This window comes from Gnatocerus cornutus, unplaced genomic scaffold (genome assembly GCF_029298725.1).
Source record: "Gnatocerus cornutus isolate USDA-ARS CGAHR unplaced genomic scaffold, icGnaCorn1.1 ctg00000023.1, whole genome shotgun sequence".
Classification (NCBI taxonomy): Eukaryota; Metazoa; Arthropoda; class Insecta; order Coleoptera; family Tenebrionidae; genus Gnatocerus; species Gnatocerus cornutus.
The window spans coordinates 5,974,221-5,996,103 of NW_028275375.1; the positions used below are offsets into that span (position 1 = coordinate 5,974,221).

The window sequence follows — 21,883 nt, forward strand, 5'->3', positions numbered from 1 at the left end:
AGAACAAGAGGTAGATTTGTTAAAAAAATTTATTTTACAACACACCAAAGATTTTCCAATTTTTTTAGTTAAAATTCGTATCTTTGTTAGTTCTTTAGTTATAACAATGAAATTAAGGAAAGTTATTACTTTTAAAGAATCCATTAACTTGTGCCAAATTACAAAAGTTTAGAACAAAAAGTAAAGATTTTAGAAAATTTTATTTAACGACGAACGTAATATTTTTAACATTTTTTAGTTAAAAATTGTATCTTTGTTAGTTTTTTAGTTATGGCACTGAAATTTGAGAAAGTTATTATTTCTAAAGTGTCCTTTAACTGCGCCAAATTACAAAATTTTAGAACAAGAAGTAAAGATTTTAGAAAATTTTATATCAAGGCGAACCAAAAATTTTCAATTTTTTTAGTTAAAATTCGTATCTTTGTTAGTTTTTTAGCTAAGGCAATGAAATTTGGGCAGGTTACTACTTCTAAAGTGTTCATTAACTGTGCCAAATTGTAAAATTTTAGAACAAAAAATAGAGATTTAAAAAAGTTTTATTTCAGAACGAACCAAAAATTTCCAACGGTTTTTAGTTAAAATTTGTATCTTTGTTAGTCTTTTAATTATGGCAATGAAATTTGGAAAAGTTATTACTTTTAGAGTGTCCATTAACGGCGCCACATTACAAAATTTTAGAACAAAAAGTAGAAATTTTAGAAAATTTTATATCAGGGCGAACCAAAAATTTTCATTTTTTTTTAGTTAAAACTCGTATCTTTGTTAGTTTTTTAGTTAAGACAATGAAATTTGGGCAGGTTACTACTTCAAAAGTGTTCATTAACTGTGCCAAATTGCAAAATTTTAAAACAAGAAATAGAGATTTTAGAAAATATTATTTTAGGAAAAATCAAAAAATTTCAACCTTTTTTAGTCAAAATTCGTATCTTTGTTAGTATTTTAATTATGGCAATGAAATTTGGGCAGGTTACTACTTCTGAAGTGTTCATTAAGTGTGCCAAATTACAAAATTTTGAAACAAGAAATAGAGATTTTAGAAAATTTTATTTCAGGACAAACCAAAAATTTCCAACGTTTTTTAGTAAAAATTTGTATCTTTGTTAGTTTTTTAGTTATGGCAATGAAATTTGGAAAAGTTATGACATTTAAAGTGTCCATTAACTGCGCCACATTACAGAATTTTAGAACAAAAAGTAGAAATTTTAGAAAATTTTATATCAAGGCGAACCAAAAATTTCCAATTTTTTTTTAGTTAAAATTCGTATTTTTGTTAGTTTTTTAGTTATGGCAATGAAATTTGAGGAGGTTACTACTTCTAAAGTGTTCATTAACTGTGCCAAATTGCAAAATTTTAGAACAAGAAATAGAGATTTTAGAAAATATTATTTTAGGACAAATCAAAAAATTTCAACCTTTTTTAGTTAAAATTCGTATCTTTGTTAGTATTTTAGTTATGGCAATGAAATTTGGAAAAGTTATGACATTTAAAGTGTCCATTAACTGCGCCACATTACAGAATTTTAGAACAAAAAGTAGAAATTTTAGAAAATTTTATATCAAGGCGAACCAAAAATTTCCAATTTTTTTTTAGTTAAAATTCGTATTTTTGTTAGTTTTTTAGTTATGGCAATGAAATTTGAGGAGGTTACTACTTCTAAAGTGTTCATTAACTGTGCCAAATTGCAAAATTTTAGAACAAGAAATAGAGATTTTAGAAAATATTATTTTAGGACAAATCAAAAAATTTCAACCTTTTTTAGTCAAAATTCGTATCTTTGTTAGTATTTTAATTATGGCAATGAAATTTGGGCAGGTTGCTACTTCTGAAGTGTTCATTAAGTGTGCCAAATTACAAAATTTTGAAACAAGAAATAGAGATTTTAGAAAATTTTATTTCAGGACAAACCAAAAATTTCCAACGTTTTTTAGTAAAAATTTGTATCTTTGTTAGTTTTTTAGTTATGGCAATGAAATTTGGAAAAGTTATGACATTTAAAGTGTCCATTAACTGCGCCACATTACAGAATTTTAGAACAAAAAGTAGAAATTTTAGAAAATTTTATATCAAGGCGAACCAAAAGTTTTCAATTTTTTTTAGTTAAAATTCGTATCTTTGTTAGTTTTTTAGTTATGGCAATAAAATTTGCGGAGGTTACTTCTTCTAAAGTGTCCTTTAACTGTGCCAAATTACAAAATTTGAGAACAAGAAGTACAGATTTTAAAATTTTCTTTTAATTAAATTTCAATTTGTATCGAGGCGTGTCTGAAACTAAACCCGCAAAAACTCCTCGAGCACAAACTCTATAAAATAGTCTCTATCGAGGCCGTAAAAACTGTATAAACTTGTAGAGGCCCATCTCTAATCCGCTGCAGGAAAAACGTAGTCTAGAATTTGCGCTGTCTCGAAATGATCAAGTCGTCGCCGGGGCATTTCGTTTTAGTGAATAAAAAAAGGCGACTCACCGGAAATTCCGTCGTAAGTCCACCATTCCTGCCAGTTGTCACATCCCACTGAAACAGAGGAAAATAAATTAGTGGTGTAACGTCGCGCCAGTTGCGAACGAGGGGTCGTCCAATATTACAATATCAAGTTGTTTAGTCGATGTCTCGTCTTCACATCGGAAAGGAAGAACAGTACAGATTCAATTTATAGAAGCTGTATTAAGAAATGTTCGAGGACGGGCAAGATCGCTGACGCTAGTTCACATTTCCCCTCGTCGAAGAAGCGCAATCCAATTCAACGAGAAGCCATAACCCAGACTCCCGCCGGCACAACGAATAACCAGAGACGTTTGAGCAGTTTTGCCCTCTGTAATTTCAGAACGTACAAGAGGAATCGCGCCATTATTCATATCAAACGGTGTAATGCACGGAATTACTATCGCTGTTTGTATGTTTGCCACGATAAGGGCAACATTCTCGTCCCTAACATGGTCAATCCTCAACCGCAGAGATTTACGTCGGGAAAAAAACACGCTTTCATATACTTGGCAAATATTCGCACCTAGTTTGAGGGTCAAGCGAATTGTTTAGGAAATTGGATTTCAAACGGGCGGGAAAGCTCTCTATTCACGAATGTTTTTCCAAAAAGAACCGCTTTTTTACGATACAATAATGAGTTTACCAGCCGCGGGGAAGGTGAAAGTGGGGCACCAATCAAGCATTTATCGCTTAATTTGTTGCGAAAATATCGACGCCACATTTATGGCATGGAAATCGAAAGATAAAGATGGAAATTACGGACGGGTGGAAATAAAACCTGATTTTATTTAATTTTTATTTCTTGACTTTTCAAACAGTTATTGGAATCATTTGTCGTTAAACTCTACATCGCGTTGTTTTTATTGACGCGTTTTACGGTACCATTATCCCTTTTTTTTTTGTTTGGTAGCTATAGTAGCTCCTTTTTCTGTTTTACTTTGGGCCAAAAATTTCTACCTTTGTCTACTAAATCCCTTAATTTTACTGGTTTTAATCGGAGAATAGTAAAACTTTGACACCTTATTAGTTTAAGCATTCTTATTAACTGTACCAAGTTTTAAAATTATTGAGTGAGAAAGAAAAATTTTAGAATTTTCTTGAAGGGCAGACCAAAAATTTTCACCTTTTGCGACTAAATTCCGTAACTTTACTGGTTTTAATTGGAGAATACTGAAATTTGAAAGCGTTACTAATTTCGACACGTTTACCAACTGTGCCAAAATTGCAAAATTGTAGAGCAACAAACAACGGTTTTAGAATTTTTTATTTTTTACATGATTAAAAAAAATCTGCGTTTTTTTGTAAAATTTCGTAACTTTGTCAGTTTTCACAGCAGAACAATGGAAATTTGAGGCATTTCTAGTTTCGGCATTTTAATTACCTGTACCAAGTTACAAACATTTTTATTTAAAAACAAAAATTTTAGAATTTTATTTTGAAGGTGAACCAAAGATGTCTATTACTAAAATTCGTAATTCTTGTAACTTTAGTGCTACAGATTTGAAATTTGGGGAAATTACTACTTTAGAGTCGTGTATTAACTCCACCCAATTGCAAGAGTCTAGAGCAAAAGACACGAGTTTTAGAAATTTTCTTTTTTAAAACGACGCAAAAATTTCCGAGATCCTCCACCAACCTTTGTAATTTTAGTAATTTTAGTGCTACACTTACGAAAATTAGGAAATTTACTATTCTAGAGTCGTGTATTAACTCCACCAAATTTTAAAATTGTAGAGCAAAAAACATGAGTTTAAGAAATTTTCATTTTTAAGAGTAGAAGCAGAAATTTCCGAGCTTCTCCACCAAAATTCGTAATTCTGGTAATTTTGGTGCTATAGATTCGAAATTTGGGGAAATTACTCTTTTCGGATCGTGTATTCATTTCACCAAATTGCAAAATTGTAAAGCAAAAGACACGAGTTTTAGAAATTTTCGTTTTTGAGACGACCGCAAAAATTTCCGAAATCCTTCAACAAAATTCGTAATTCTGGTAATTTTAGTGCTACAAATACGAAATTTAGGGAATTTACTATTTTAAACTCGTGTGTTAACTCCACCAAATTGCAAAATTGTAGAGCAAAAAACACCAGTTTTAGAAATTTTCATTTTTAAGACAAACCAGAACTTTTCAAGCTCCACCACCAAAAGTCGTAATTCTGGTAATTTTAGTGCTACAGATTTAAAATTTTAGTAACTTGTTACTTGAGAGTCGTGCATTAACTCTGCCAAATTGCAAAATTGTGGAGCAAAAGATACGAGATTTAGAAGAAATTTTCATGTTTAAAACGACGCAAAAATTTCCTAGCTCCTCCACTAAAATTCATAATTTTGGTAATTTTAGTGCTACAAATTTTAACTTTGGGAAAATTACTTCTTTATAGTCGTGTATTAACTCGACCAAATTCCAAATTGTAAAGGAAAAACACAAGTTTTAGAAATTATCATTTTTAAGAGACGAAGCAGAAATTTCCTAGCTCCTCCAGCAAAATTCGTAATTCTGGTAATTTTAATGCTACAGTTTTGAAATTTTGAGGAATTACTATTTTACAGCCGCTTATTAATTCCAGCAAATTGCAAAATTGTAAAGCAAAAGACACGAGTTTTAAAAATTTTCGTTTTTGAGGAGACGCAAAAATTTCCGAAATCCTCCATCAAAAGTCTGGTGATTTTAGTGCTACAAACGAAATTTGGGGAATTTACTATTTTAAAGTCGTGTGTTAACCCCACAAAATTTCAAAATTGTAGAGCTAAAGACACGAGATTTAGAAATTTTTATTTTAAGACAAAGCAGAAATTTACGAGCTCCTTGACCAAAATTCGTTAATCTGGTAATTTTAGTGTTACAGATTTGAAATTTGAGGAAATTACTACTTTAGAGTCGAGAATTAATTCCACTAAATTTCAAAATTGTAGAGCGAAAGACACGAGATTTAGAAATTTTTGTTTTTAAGACGAAGAGAAAATTTCCGAAATCCTCCACTAAAATTCGTACTGCTGCTAATTTTACTGCTACAGATTTGAAATTTGGGGAAATTACTACTTTAGAGTCGGGTATTATTAATTCCACTAAATTTCAAAATTGTAGAGCAAAAGACACGAGATTTAGAAATTTTTATTTTTAAAACGAAGCAAAATTTGCAAGATCCTCCACTAAAATTCATAATTCTGGTAATTTTAGTGCTACAACTCTGAAATTTGGGGAAATTACTACTTTATAGTCGTGTAATAACTTGACCAAATTGTAAAATTGTGGAGCGAAAGACACAAGATTTAAAAAAAAATATTTTTAAGACGACGCAAAAAGTTCCAAGCGCCTCCACCAAAATTCGTGATTCTGATAATTTTAGTGCTACAGCTACAAAATTTAGGGAAATTACTAGTTTCGGCAGTCTAATTAACTGTACCAATTTACAAAAATTTCGACCAAAAAACAAGAATTTTAGAATTTTTTTAAGAGCAAAATTTTCCATTAAATTCCATAACTTTGTTAGTTGAAAAATTGGTACAGGCACTTTGTCAAATCCAATTAGAAATTGGCTAGGATATCAATTGGGGAGTGAAGACAAACAATTATCAAAAGTTATTTACCGAAATCTAAGCCGGGTCAGTCATTCGCCTGAAAGAATAAAAGTAGCTCCTCGCAAGGTGGGATCTGTGGGCATTTTTGCTGGCTTAAAGAGATAAATTTGAGTCGGTTGAGAATGCCTCTTCTAATTTTTCCAACCGATCTTATCAGTCTATAATTGAATTGGATTTAAGATGGAAGAAGTCTGATCGATCGCCTTTTCTTTACGTCATTCTCGAGTCATTGTGACTTCTTTGGCATAGCCCTCGCTTCTATTTGCTCCCATCTCTCCCAATCTGTGCAACAACAAGCTCTCCGGCAAATATTCTCGAAATATTTTAAACCCAACGACGGCGCCAGACATTCGGCGCCGCGACGCTCGCAAAAACTATCCCAACAAATGGTTTTAGTTCCGATAGTGGCGCCGGCGTTCTTAAGCTGTCGGAACAAGAAATTTTATGATTGGGTCAATCGACGTGCTCCATCAAATCATGGAAGCTGTGAAATAAATGTTTTAACAGGAATGTCAACCAGACATGCACGTTTCCTGAATATTTGATTTCAATTTGAAATTCAAATACGTACGGCTAGTGACAAAATGTATATAGTATATACAATGTGATGCGCGATGGGAAATTGAAAAGTTATACAGTTAAATAAAACTCCTAACTGTATTGAACGGGGCGAATTTACCGTCTCTTGAGGACGCGCGCTTGGATGCTAACTCACTAAAACATGTCTCTTATGGAAATTATTCCAACTTCTGACTCACACGACGTTTCGACCGATTTACTCGCAGGTCAATCGCTCGTAGCCCAGGGTCGAAGCCCTTGAAAACGCTAAAAAACGGATTATTGCGATTTCCGGCAAAACTATAAGTTCTATGAAAAAAAGTTGTTGGTAATAACAAAATTTACCACTTTTGTTTTTACACTTTTTTCACATAACCTTAAAATGTATGCAAAACATGCAAATAATCGAGTTTTCGGTTTTATATTTTTATCTTCTACAATTTTTTTTTCACGAAATTTATTATATAATTAATCTTATTATGTCCCAAACACACTGTGATTTTTTTGATTTGAAACATTTATTTTTTCCTCTTATTTTGAGTCAATAACGAAAAACACCCTAATTTTTCAATCGAAAATTCTTCAGTCAAATTATCAGCTTTTTTAAAAAACTCGATGTGCTTTTTGTTCGTTAAAATCTCTACTTTTTGATGGTGTAAAAACATATACAATACTATGGCAAATTTTTCAGAAAATGTAAAATTTTGAGCTGTTGTGAAGCGAAAGAGACAAGTTTTAGAAATTCGTAATTCTGGTAATTTCAGTGCTACAGATTTGAAATTTGGGAAAATTTCTATTTTAGAGTCGAGTATTAACACCACCAAATTGCAAAATTGTAGAGCAAAAGACACGAGTTTGGAAAATTTTTATTTTTAGGACGAAGCAAAAATTTTCTAGTTTCTCCACCAAAATTCGTAATTATGGTAATTTTAGTGCTACAGATTTAAAATTTGTAAAAATTACTACTTTAGAGTCAAGTATTAACTCCACCAAATTGCAAAATTGTAGAGCAAAAAACACGAGTTTTGGAAATTTTTATTTTTAGAACGGAGCAAAAATTTTCTACTTTCTCCACCAAAATTCGTAATTTTGGTAATTTTAGTGCTACAGAGTTGAAATTTGGGGAAATTACTATGTTGCAGACGAGTATTAACTCCACCAAATTGCAAAATAGTAGAGCAAAAAACACGGGTTTTATAGATTTTTATTTTTAGGACAAAATTTCCTAGCTCCTCCACCAAAATTTGTAATTTTGGTAATTTTAGTGCTAAAGATTTGAAATTTGGGGAAATTACTACTTTAGAGTCAAGTATTAACTCCACCAAATTGCAAAATAGTAGAGCAAAAGACACGGGTTTTAGAAATTTTTATTTTTAGGACGAAGCCAAAATTTCTTAGCTCCTCCACCAAAATTCATATTTCTGGTAATTTTAGTGCTACAGATTTGAAATTAGGGGAAATTACTATTTTAGAGTCGAGCATTAACTCCACCAAATTGCAAAATTGCAGAGCAAAAGACACGAGTTTTGGAAATTTTTATTTTTAGAACGAAGCAAAAATTTTCACTTTCTCCACCAAAATTCGTAATTTTGGTAATTTTAGTGCTACAGAGTTGAAATTTGGAGAAATTACTATGTTGCAGACAAGTATTAACTCCACCAAATTGCAAAATAGTAGAGCAAAAGACACGGGTTTTGGAGATTTTTATTTATAGGACAAAATATCCTAGCTCCTCCACCAAAATTTGTAATTTTGGTAATTTTAGTGCTAAAGATTTGAAATCAGGGGAAATTACTATTTTAGAGTCGAGCATTAACTCCACCAAATTGCAAAATTGTAGAGCAAAAGACACGAGTTTTGGAAATTTTTATTTTTCGGGCGAAGCAAAAATTTCCTAGCTCCTACCGAAATTCGTAATTCTGGTAATTTTAGTGCTACAGATTTGAAATTTGGGGAATTTACTATTTTAGAGCCGTGCATTAACTCTGCCAAATTGCAAAATTGTGGATCGAAAGACACGAGTTTTAGAATAATTCATTTTTAAAACGACGGAGAAATTTCCTAGCTCCTCCACTAAAATTCGTAATTTTGGTAGTTTTAGTGCTACAGAGTTGAAATTTGGGGAAATTCTTATTTTGGAGTCGAGTATTAACTCCACCAAATTGTAAAATTGTGGATCGAAAGACACGAGTTTTTAAAATTTTTATTTTTAAAGCGAAGCAAAAATTTCCTAGTTCCTACCGAAATTCGTAATTCTGGTAATTTTAGTGCTACAGATTTGAAATTTGTAGAAATTACTATTTTAGAGACCAGTATTAACTCCAGCAATTTGCAAAATTGTGGAGCGAAAGACACGAGTTTTAAAAATTTTCGTTTTTAAGACGAAGCAGAAGTTTCCAAAATTCTCTAAAATCGTAGAAAAAGTAACTCGCTCTGCTGAACAGCTAATCACAGAGTCGGATTTTAAATTTGGCGCCTTTAAAAACCTGTAGTTATTTTATTTTCAATATGAAATGTAGCTTTTTATGACCCAAACACACTGTAATTTTTTTGATTCAAAATATTAATTTTTTCCCCTTATTTTGACTTAATATCGAAAAAACACCCTAATTTTCAATCGAAAATTCTTCCGTCAAAATATCTGCTTTTTTAAAAAACTCGATGTGCTTTTTGTTCGTTGAAATCTCTACTTTCTAATGGATGTAAAAAAAATTACATTACTTTGACAAATTTTCTCAGAAAATGAAAAACGAAAAAACGCGAATCCAAAAGCATAATTTTGAGCTGTTTATTAAAATTTATACTTTAATTACGGGAAAAATGAAAGATTTCATGTTACAATGATAAACAAAAATCGCGATAAACCGTTTTTTATCCTTAACACTCACCCCCTTCTTCTTCCTGAACTCAGATCGCACGTAATTTATTTTTCCTTTAATATTTGTTATATTTTCTTCCATTTCCAATGGGTTTCATCCTAATACTATTTTTTTGGTTGCAAAAATAATCGACCCTGTTCTATTATGGAAATTATTCCAACTTCTGATTGACACGACGTTTCGACCGATTTACTCGAGCGATGTTCATCCTCACCATTGCGTCATCACAATTGCGTTACCAACCTAATTCAACTTGGTTACTACAACAAATATTTGCCAAGGAGTCACGACGATTAAAACTGGAAATTACGAGAACTAGTTTCTGATTACATTCACTGAATATTGCCACCTATATCAGAGCGTTCGTTAACTTGAACTCTGCTAAACATTACGCGACAAAAACAAGTGTATTTGCGCGAGTTGTCAAACTTTGTTCGATTCTCTTTTTGCTCCAACAGATTCTAGAAATATTACCGAATAATAAACCGGCAAACTTCATACGTTTGCTTTTTCAGAGACGTATTCAACAACTTTCACTAACGTGTCTAGATCTTGCTTCTTACTCCCTTGGCTAAACGTTTTGTTCTACAACTCCAGCCCCCGTGAATAATAAATCCCGCTTGTTTTTCTTACTTTCGATCAATTTCCAACGTCATCGCCAGATCTAACTTAATGTAGAATATTCCCGTTGCTCGCCTGAAATAATATCCATGCTGTAATTAAAGATAACATTATGTTTTCAGTACGAAACGCTTGTATGAAAATTACTCTCTGAAAGTTTTTACAAAATAACTTACACAACAAAAATCAATAATGATTAGTACAGCCGCGAGACCAAGCCACAAACTCACCCAACTTACAGGATGCATAAAGTTGTTAACCGCGACGATCGATTCTTCGTTGTTTTTATTTTATTTATACTAGGTCAGTTTTAGTCTGAGGTGATGTTTACCAAGTTTGCGTGGTAAAAAATCAAAGCGGAAAGTTTTGAAATTAATTAAATCCTTCAGCCGGCGAATCTGTTTCATTTTTAGTGTTGTCAAGGCGAAATAGATTCTATCATGAAAAATCCCTGATAAATTCGAAATCTCGTTTCTCCTGCAGAAGCGCCAAATTTAAAATGCGGCTCGGTGATTGGTCGTTCGGCGAGTGCGTTCCACAATGCTGATCTTTTAAACTTCTGCGAAATGTCAAACGAGAACTGTCATTTGTCAAGTTGCCAAGAAATTGTCGGAACATCAGCAATAAACTTGTTTTTGTTATTTGCAGATTGACAGGTATTTTTGACAGTGGCAGTCAACATGAAAAAGTCTTGGACCACATTTTCTCAAAAATTGAGTTGTATAAAACCGGCTTACAATGATGATAATAAATCACTAATAAAACAAAAGACAAAAAATACATCGTAGAAATCCAGATCGTAGATAAAGTATAATAAGTAAATAGTCTATAAACTACTTTATACACTCGCTCCGCTCGTGCCTAAAAAAACGTTTATAAAAATTGGTACATAATATACTATTTTCTACTGCCGTATTTAAAATGCTATTTTAAGTTACTATTTTAGTCACGAGTTAAAGCTATTGATGAAATTGACAGTTGGTTAGAAATTGATTAGCGATTTCGAATTTAAAATCTTAGAAAAAGTATAGTATGTAACACGTTTATAAACTAAATTAAGAGAAATTACTATTTTAGACTCCTGTACCTACTAACTCCACCAAATTGCAAAATTTTATCGCGAAAGACACGAGTTTTAGAAATTTTCATTTTTAAAACGACGTAAAAATTCCCTAGTTCCTCCACCAAAATTTGTAATTCTGGTAATTTTAGTGCTACAGATTTGAAAGAAATTTAGGGAAATTACTATTTTAGAGCCGTGCATTAATTCTACCAAATTGTAAAATTGTGAAGCAAAAGACACGAGTTTTAGAAATTTTTATTTTTAGGGCGAAGCAAAAATTTCCTAGCTTCTCCACTAAAATTCATAATTTTGGTAATTTTAGTGCTATAGATTTCAAATTTTAGAAAATTACTATTTTAGAGTCGAGTATTAACTCCACCAAATTGCAAAATTGTGGAGCAAAAGACACGAGTTTTGGAAATTTTATTTTTAGGACGAAGCAAAAATTTCCTAGCTTCTCCACCAAAATTCGTAATTCTGGTAATTTTAGTGCTACAGAGTTGAAATTTGGGGAATTACTATTTTAGAGCCGTTAATTCTACCAAATTGCAAAATTGTAGAGCAAAAATCACGAGTTTTAGAAATTTTTATTTTTATTACGAAGCAAAAATTTCCTAGCTTCTCCACTAGAATTCGTAACTTTAGTAATTTTAGTGCTACAGATTTGAAATTTGGGGAATTTACTATTTTGGAGTCAAGTATTAACTCCACCAAATTGTAAAATTGTGGAGCAAAAGACACGAGTTTTAGAAATTTTTATTTCTAGAACGAAGCACAAATTTCCTAGCTTCTCCACTAAAATTCGTAATTTTGGTAATTTTAGTGCTACAGATTTGAAATTTGGGGAAATTACTATTTTGGAGTCAAGTATTAACTCCAGCATATTGCAAAATTGTAGAGCAAAAGACACAAGTTTTGAAAATTTTCATTTTTAGGACAAAGCAAAAATTTTCTAGCTTTTCCACTAAAATTCGTAATTTTAGTAATTTTAGTGCTACAGATTTGAAATTTGGGGAATTTACTATTTTAGAGTCAAGTATTAACTCCACCAAATTGTAAAATTGTGGAGAAAGAGACACGAGTTTTAGAAATTTTCATATTTAGGACAAAGCAAAAATTTTTCTAGCTTTTCCACTAAAATTCGTAATTCTGGTAATTTTAGTGCTACAGATTTAAAATTTGGGGAAATTACTATTTTGAAGTCGAGGATTAACTCCACCAAATTGCAAAATTGTAGAACAAAAGACACGAGTTTTGGAAATTTTTATTTTTAGGACAAAGCAAAAATTTCCTAGCTTCTCCACTAAAATTCGTAATTCTGGTAATTTTAGTGCTACAGATTTAAAATTTAGGGAGATTACTATTTTAGAAACAAGTATTAACTCCACCAATTTGCATAATTGTGGAGCGAAAGACACGACTTTTAAAAATTTTCGTTTTTAAGACGGAGCAAAAATTTCTAAAATTCTCTAAAATCGTAGAAAAAGTAACTCGAAACCCTGTAAAGTTATTTTATTTTTAATAGACGATAGACAACTGAATGTCAAATTTATTAATAATCGCAAAATATGACGTAAAAACCAAAAATTTGTTGACATTCCGCATCTCGCTCTGCCGCTCGACCAATCGCAGAGCCGCATTTGGTCTTTTTATAACCCTTGGATGTTCCGTATGAGATTTTTTTTGGTCGTGAAAGCTCCATTCGGACAATGCGAATATAATTTATTAACGAATAAATTGATTTGTTCTGGTCCTCTTCCTGCTGCGGTCACTTCGGCTAAATTAGATTCTAATCCAATTAAAAGTTTGCCAAGGGTTATCAGAGCTCTAGACTGACCACCGGTCGTCTCTCCTCCAATCGTGAAGAACAACTGCGAACTACATCCAACATTGATGAGTGTGTGTCCACGTTTACACTCTTCCAAAGAAAAATAAAGCGCGTCGGTTTTTCCGTCCGTTTCTTCTCGTTTTTTTGTTTGAATAAAACTCTGATTTGATCGGGGTCCAACAAACAAAATTTTCTTGCAAGGTTAATTAATTAGGGTGTGTTGTTTGCAACAAAAGCCAGCGACGGAAAAAATCCTTGCTTTTTTACAATTTAAAGGTTCTTCCACGGCCTGCGACTTCTCGCGTGTAATTCGGTAATCAATCTTACCACTAAGAGCACCATTAGCACAGGCAGCACTCCCAACTTTTATTATTCACTTTAGTGACAGCGTATTTCACGTTTTTCGCCATCATTTTTTATTTGTGTGTGTGTCTACGGCTTTCTATGATTCGCGACGAAAATACGGCGGGAATTAACCACGCGAAAAGCAATAAATGTACGCAAGTGTGAAATTTAAGAAGCGGCTTTGATTGCTTTATCTTGGGGGTTGGTAACTCTGCTTGTTTGACAGCTCCAAGTTATGAAACGTCAATCAGAGCTTATCACCTTTTGCACGATTGCTCGTCTAGCGTTTATAAGAGTCCGTTAAAGAAGTAAGAAATGAAATTCAGCGGAGCAATAGAATACAATAGTCGCCACAATTTGGTTTGAATCACCCCGTCCGCGTCCCCGGCGTGAAACTTTTCCCATCTCGCCCCTTGTGTAGGTAAGGAGTAATAAGACAGGGCCGAGAAGATTACTTACAGATCGATGGCAGCCCGGCTCTGGCATGCTAATATCCACAGTATGCAATTCAAATTAGGGTGAGAGTTAACGAGGACTTGATTAGCACGTCTACTACACATTGCGGTGTGCCGATATCGGGGTTCTAATAAGATGTCAGGTTGGCACACCGACCGATAAAACTCCCCATGTCAAAAATTACGGCGAAACAACGGAGATGACACGATTTTAGGGAGATTAGTGGAGGTAATCACTTAATTACTGTACTTTCCTACGGTCATAAACAAGTTCGAATGAGCGGATTTTACGAGGCTTTACGAGGGTTAATATCATTTCAAGAGGTTATTATTTTACAATTTTAACCAAGGAAAAATTCACGGAGCTTCAAATTGTCGCTTTAAACAAAAATTCGCTGTAATTCCATTGAAAACTGAAGTTTTGCGCAGAGGAAACATTTTGAAAAATGGCGGATGCGCCCAAAATTTATTTATCAAGAAATTTGTACTTGAGCGGTGGAAAATCATTTCTGAAAGAGAATTGTGTCCTAAATCTAAATTCAAAACCCGTTTTGCTCTATCAGGTCAGGACTCAAAAATATTTGTAAATTAAGTCAACAAATTTCGAAAAACTGACACTTGTAATCTTGTAATTTTGACAGTTTTGATGCCAGAGTGATAAAATTTGGGGAACTTGTTGCCTTTGAGTCGCCATTTCAATGTTCCCAATTTCAAAATTTTAGAGCAACTGGGACGAATTTTGGAAATTTTTATTCATCGAATAAACCAAAAACCAAATAGATTTCCAAACATTTTCCATTAAATCCAAGAAATTCGACAGTTTTGGTGCCACAGCAATAAAATTTGGGAAATTTGCAATCTTTAAGTTGGTAATAACTCGCATTAAATCTGAAAATGTCGGAGCGACGGGGAGGAATTTTGGACATTTTTATTTATAAAGTGAACCAAAAATTTCTAACATTTTGTATTCGTGCCTGTATTTTTGGCAGTTTTGATGCCAGAGCAACAAAATTTGGGAAACTTGCTATTTTTAAGTTAATGATTAAACTCCAAAAATCTGAAAATTTTAGAGTGACGAGATCAAATTTTGGACATTTTTATTCATCAAACGGACCAAACATTTTCTATTGAAACCCAGAACTTTGGCAGTTTTAGAGCCACTGCAATGAAATTTAGGGAATTTGACATTCTTGAGTTGACAATTAATGGCCATAAATCTCAAAATGTTGGAACAAAGGGTACAAAATTTGGAAATATTTCTTTACAGAATGAATTAAAAATTTCGAACATTTTCCAGTAAATCTTGTAATTTTGACAGGTTTGTTGCCAGAGTAATGAAATTTAGGGAACTTGTTGCCTTTGAGTCGCCATTTCACTGTTCCCAATTTCAAAATTTTAGAGCAACTGGGACAAATTTTGGAAATTTTTATTCATTGAATAAACCAAAAACCAAATAGATTTCCAAACATTTTCCATTAAATCCAAGAAATTCGACAGTTTTACTGCCACAGCAATGAAATTTAGAAAGTTTGCTATTTTTGAGTTGCTAATTAATCGCATTAAATCTCAAAATGTTGGAGCGACGAGGAGGAATTTTGGACATTTTTATATATAAAGTGGACCAAAATTTTCTAACATTTTGTATTCGCGCCTGTATTTTCGGTAGTTTTGTTGCCAGAGCGACAAAATTTGGGAAACTTACTATTTTTAAGTTAATGATTGAACCCTCAAAATCTCAAAATTTGGGCATTTTTATTCATCAAACAGACTAAACATTTCCAACATTTTCTATTGAAACCTAGAACTTTGCCGGTTTTAGAGCCACTGCAATGAAATTTAGGGAACTTAACATTTTTGAGTTGATAATTAATGGCCATAAATCTCAAAATGTTGGAGCAAAGGGTACGAATTTTGTAAATTTTTATTTATAAAATGGACTAAAAATTTCTAAAATTTTCCATTAAATCTTGTAATTTTAACAGTTTTGATGCCAGAGTGATGAAATTTGGGAAACTTGTTGCCTTAGAGTCACTGTTCCAAATTTGAAAATTTTAAAAAAATTTGAAAATTTTTACTCATCGAACGAACTAACCATTTCCAATATTTTCCATTGAAAATCAGAGCTTTGACAGTTTTAGTGCCACTGCAACAATATTTGTAAAACTTGTTATTTTTAAGTTAATAATTGATCGTCTTAAATCTCAAAATGTTGGAGCAAAGGGTTCAAATTTTGGAAATTTTTCTTTATAGAATGGATTCAAAATTTCGAACATTTTCCATTAAATCTTGTAATTTTGACAGTTTTGATGCCATAGTGATAAAATTTGGGGAACTCGTTACGTTTAAGTCACTAATTTACTGTTCTAAATCTCAAAATTTTAGAGCAACGCAGACAAATTTTGAAATTTTATTTTGACACTCTTTTAAAAAACTCCTAAGTTGGTACTTCGAAGATCTATTGTAATACGTCATTTTAAAGCTTGAAATAGCTACTACCCATCGCAATAATAACCAAGTTATTATTTCTTGCCCTTAAGAAGCTACAAGACAAAAAGTAAAGCAATATTCAAGAAAATATTAAAAAATGGTGGAGGCGCCGGATTAATTAATTTGATTTTAGTCAACAAATTTTAGACGGGATTTGTACACCACCAGTCAAAAGTCATTACTAAAGTAGAATTGCCCCCTGATTCCAAATCCGAAGCTCGTTTTGCTCCATCAGGTCAGGACTTGGAGATATTGGTAAAATAAGTTTGTAAAACCAAAAAACTCTAGTCGCCGGAGAAGTCAGTTTTTCGGATTTTTTAAATTTTCTTTCCACGCGTGTGAATTAGCGTGTAATTTTCCCGTGGGTGTGTATGAGGCCTGCATATAATAAGAGCGAATCTTCAGCTGTTGTTCGAATCCGTCAGATTCGATGAAGAGGGCAGAATAAAATCATCCATCAACCGGGCAGTGATTAATTGAGCGCGGTATGGCGAGGACAGGTGGGACAATAGTCGTGGACGACGCCATGAATAACGCAGCACAAAGGCGCACCACGATGCCCCCACGATATTGTTTACGAAATTCGCTTTAGCCATTTCCGGCTCTAATTGAGATCCGATCGAAAAATCGAACGCACAAAGTGCTTTCCTCGCAACTATTAAATTTCTCGGAATGCGCCACTTTTCGAAAACTCGATCAATTTTCATGGAGATTTTCGTAAACTTTGCCAAATGGGGGAAATATCGAACACGATATGTAACATAATAGGGGTTTTCGGGGGGGAATTTTAAACATAATAGACGCTTTATTTTGTGGACGATAAAACAGATTTGGACACAAAAAGGGTTCTGTCAAGCAGCTGAAATTCTCTGAAAGACAGACTTAGAACGAGCTCTTTATCCCTTAATAGGATGGAACTAAATTTTATGAGTCTGTTGTAGTAAACTGTGGCGAAATACCCCCAAATAAACTGGCGAACAATGACACATTTAACTTTTGTAATAAGAAACTGAGAAGTTTCGCGGACCCAAGTACCCAATAAATTTTATGTCTTACTAATTTTAACTTTCAAACAGATCAGTCCGAAAATTAATTAGCTCACCCCCGCAAAAGATGACAAGCTAAAATTAGCTCTTGACAATGTGGCGTGGCGCGTCATTTTTTATAAATTTAGAGCACCATATAAAATATTTTTATAAGTTTTCCACGCGGGTGTGAACGACATTTAATTCTGAAAGGATATCAAATACAGGGAGGTAGTATGACAGCTTTAGTACTTTGAACGAGCATTATTTCTCGTCGAAAAATAAAAAGACGCGATAAATCCTTCATAATATAAATCGCACGCTAACCAAGCCAATCATCTTTTCACTCTCTTTTCTCCGAGATTTGCAACTTTGTTTTAAATAAACATTCCAATCGGCGTGGCGCACATCTTTCTTTAGTGGAAGAAACAGTGATTTATAATGAGGATTCGATATCCTGGGGATAATTTATTCGGAAGCTACGAGCCGATTCAATTAAATTGGCTTGTTTGCTGTCCTGAATACCCCTTGCATTACTAAAATTAGATGTATGAGTATTGTATATGCATGACCTGTATTGTGCACCATAACCGAACACACGGTCCAATTGCCATCTGCGAACGGCGTCCATGGACATACAGTGCGTTGCATAATAATAATAGACGCACCCCCATTTTTTATTTTTTTTTATTTTCTGACAAATTTAGTGCTTTAGTTTTGTCACAAGACACCAGAGAATTAAACTTTAATAGTACGTTAAAAAATATCTAAATTGAAGCACTAGTGCTGCGAAAATTCTTTAAAAAGTGAGAATCAAATTTGTTGAGGGCTGAATTTGGAAGTCATAAAACTACAGTTTGGCGAATAATTAAAAGAAGCCCCCATATTCGTCGTCAGCAAATAAATTCGCTGGCCTCTCTTGAGTCGTAATGACAAACTTAGAAGGTTAAATTTTGCAAGAGACCTCAATGGAACCTGGTATGTTCAAGTTTACATCTAAAATAAATTCATAAAATAATTAGATTTAAAACTCTGATTCTGAGAAGTTAATTTCTTCTTTTTTTGACTTACAAGTTATATTTAGTGACGAAAAAAAATTAATTTTGATAGACCAGATTTTAATAAGTAGGTACTACTGGCATGATCAAAGTAAAGAAAAACAATCATTAATTGGATCATTAATTATTCTAATTAATTTTGAAGTTTTAATTAGTAATTTACCTAAATTTGGTTAAAATTGAACCAAAATTCTAAAAAATACAAATATTAAAATAATATTTCGGATTTTTTCGGTTCGATTTCAAAATAAAAATTTCTAAAATTGTTATTTTTTGCTCTATGGATCTGGAATTTGGTCTAATTAATTGGAAAGTCCAAATTAGTAATCTACCCAAATTTGGTTAAAAACAAATCAAAATTCTAAAAATTACAAGTATTAAAATGATATTTCGGATTTTATTGGGTTCGATTTCAAAATAAAAATTTCTAAATTTGTTCTATTTTGTTCTGTGTTTTTGTAATTAAGTATAAATAATTGCAAAGTCTAAATTAGTAATTTACCCAAATTTAATTAAAATCGAATCAAAATTCTAAGAATTACAAAGCATTAATATAATATTTCGGATTTTTTTGCTTCGATTTCAAAATAAAAATTTCTAAATTTATTCTATTTTGCTCTATGGGTCTGTAATTTGGTCTAATTAATTGGAATGCTCAAATTAGTAATCTAACCAAATTTGGTTAAAATCTAATTAAAATTTTAAAAATTATAAGTATTAAAATAATATTTCGGATTTTTTCGGTTCAATTACAAAATAAAAATTTCTAAAATTGTTCTATTTTGATCTGTGGATCTGTAATTTCGTCTAATTAATTGGAAAGTCTAAATTAGTAATCTATCCACATTTGGTCAAAATCTAACTAAAATTCTAAAAATTACAAGTATTTAAATAGTATTTCGGATTTTTTCTGGTCGATTTTAAAATAAAAATTTCTAAAATTGTTCTATTTTGTTCTGTGGTTTTGTAATTTAGTATAATTAAATGGAAAATCTAAATTAGTAATTTACCCAAATTTAATTAAAATCGAATCAAAATTCTAAGAATTACAAGTATTATTATAATATTTCGGATTTTTTTGCTTTGATTTCAAAATAAAAATTTCTAAATGTATTCTATTTTGCTCGGTGGGTCTGTAATTTGGTTTAATTAATTGGAATGTCCAAATTAGTAATCTACCCACATTTGGTTAAAATCTAATCAAAATTCTAAAAATAACAAGCATTAAATTAGTATTTCGGATTTTTTCTGGTCGATTTTAAAATAAAAATTTCTAAAATTGTTCTATTTTGCTCGGTGGATCGGTAATTTGATTTAATTAATTGGAAAGTTTAAATTAGTAATCTAGCTAAATTTGTTTAAAATCCAATCAAAATTCAAAAAATTACAAATCTTAAAGTAATATTTCGGATTTTTTCGGTTCGATTTCAAAATAAAAACTTTTGTATTTTAGCAAACGAAATTTTGAAGGTGGATCATTATTCGTTTAGGGGGCAATTTTATCACAGGCTAGATTGAAATCCCACCGAGAATGTTTGGGGAATTATTGCAAGAAAGGTTTAAGCCAAAAATATCCAGTATTATCAGACGGAAGATTTAAAACGCTCTATAATTGAACTTTGAGAAGATTTATGTATTGATAAATCTATATAATTCGATGGAAAACATAATTTTTAAGTTAATTAAAAAGCAGGGTGGCTTTCCTGGTTATTAAAGTTGTTAAATTTGTATATTAAAGTTTAGTAAAAGCAGTAAATTACTTCATTTTTCAACGACTAAAAATCGATTTTTGACTCGTATATAATATAAAATGCACCTAGTATATTCGTAATTTTTGAGGTGTAATTGTTGGGGAAAAATAAAAATTTCAAATATCCGCATGTAAGTTTTAAAATAATAATATTCATCATTTTGCAACGAACTGTATTAAGAATTAACAATTTTTGATGAGGAAGATTTTGCAAGTGATTTGTCGTCGGTTTCTAAACAAGGTAGCGCTCGAAAATTCCATTAAAATTATGAATTAAATTCAACAAGTTCCGTCTGTTTTGTATTTCATAACGATCCTCTCGAGGCGCGCGCTAAAAAAATGTCCTCTTCAGAATCCAGCCGGATAAACAAGGACTGAGGGTGTTATATTATAATAATACAATACCATCTAAACCTCGGAATTAATATAGCCCTGTGTAATTACTAATATAAGGACTAAATGGTGGCTTGCGTGACGACCCTCCGCTGGATTTCCATTTAATCAAGGAGTCTGTTTATTCATATAATAAAGAGACGTTAATTACATTTAAATTCTCAATAAATGTTTCGCATATTTTAGCGGTAAAACGCAAATGATTGTAGTCGTGATTTCACGAGTCCCTCGGCTCGCACAAATCATCCTTCGTACAGTCTTTATTAGTTAATTGGGTTGAAATTACGAATCACGTGTTGCACGAGTTAAAACTTTATACCGGATCAATCCATTCAACTTTAGCTAGCTATAAAACCCAACAAAATAAAGAACTATTAACTAAAGCCCGGCAAAAGTTGGAATCCTCGAAACGACGCACGTGTTCGAACACGTATCCAACCTGTTTTGCAATTATCCGTCCCTGTGGTGTCGTAACATCAACTATTCTTAATCGCTCCCTGTTTTCGGACTAATTATTGTACAAATCTACCGCCGTTATTAGCACAGAATTAATGAATTATTTCGCTGTAATTAGCGCGGGGATTTTGATTAATTCTTCGCCTAAAGCTGTAATCTTGCATTATCGTCGCTCCGGAATCGGAGATCAACTCGAATTGTTAATCACGCGATGAACTCGTGCTATTTTAAAGCAGAGGGAAGCGCAAGCAAGCGCTAGGAAACGAGACTCTCGTCCAAAATCGGCTTTCATACTTCTAATAACTAAAATCCGTCAAATCAAAAATGAAAATTCATTGGCGTATCATGTTAAATTATGCCCTCTGACGCCGGTTGATTCTACGCTCATGTGTCAATACTTCAATCAGTCTGCTAAGCCACCTTTGATTTATATTAAAACGATCACTTTGAATCACCAAAATTTCACAGTGATTCCGTTCAAATCTAAAATTTTGCGTTTAAAATATTTTTTGAAAAATGGGGGATGCGCCGTTTTGCTCCACCAGGTCAGGACTCGGAAATATTGGTACGTTATTTTGGCAAAAAGTGTCTAAATTTTCTTAAAATTGTCGTTTTTTTCAATATTTGCATCATTCAGAAATATGGCTCTTTAGGACACTAAAAATTTTACTATAATTTTATTGAAAACTAAATTGTTTTGCATACATTTTTTTTGGAAAATGGTGGATTCTAAATCCAAAGTTCGTTTTATTTCATCAGGTCAGGACTCAAAGATATTTGCAAATTAAGTCCTCCACGTTTACTTTTCATTCTCCCAGCTTTACTTAGCAACTCGCAAAATTATGAAGCTTTGTATATAATACATCATTGTAAAAGTAATAAAATAAGCTTCCCAACGAACTAAA

General features: G+C 32.2%; 1 protein-coding gene across 1 annotated transcript in view; it reads right to left on the reverse strand.

Annotated features, from left to right (window-relative positions):
• Positions 1 to 21,883, reverse strand: part of LOC148166631 (carbonic anhydrase-related protein 10-like) — a 131,998-nt gene that overhangs the window by 87,694 nt on the left and 22,421 nt on the right. The window contains exon 2 of the mRNA XM_088049022.1: positions 2,464 to 2,511. Within this exon, the coding sequence (XP_087905148.1) occupies positions 2,464 to 2,511 (48 nt within the window). The remainder of the gene's footprint in view (positions 1 to 2,463; positions 2,512 to 21,883) is intronic.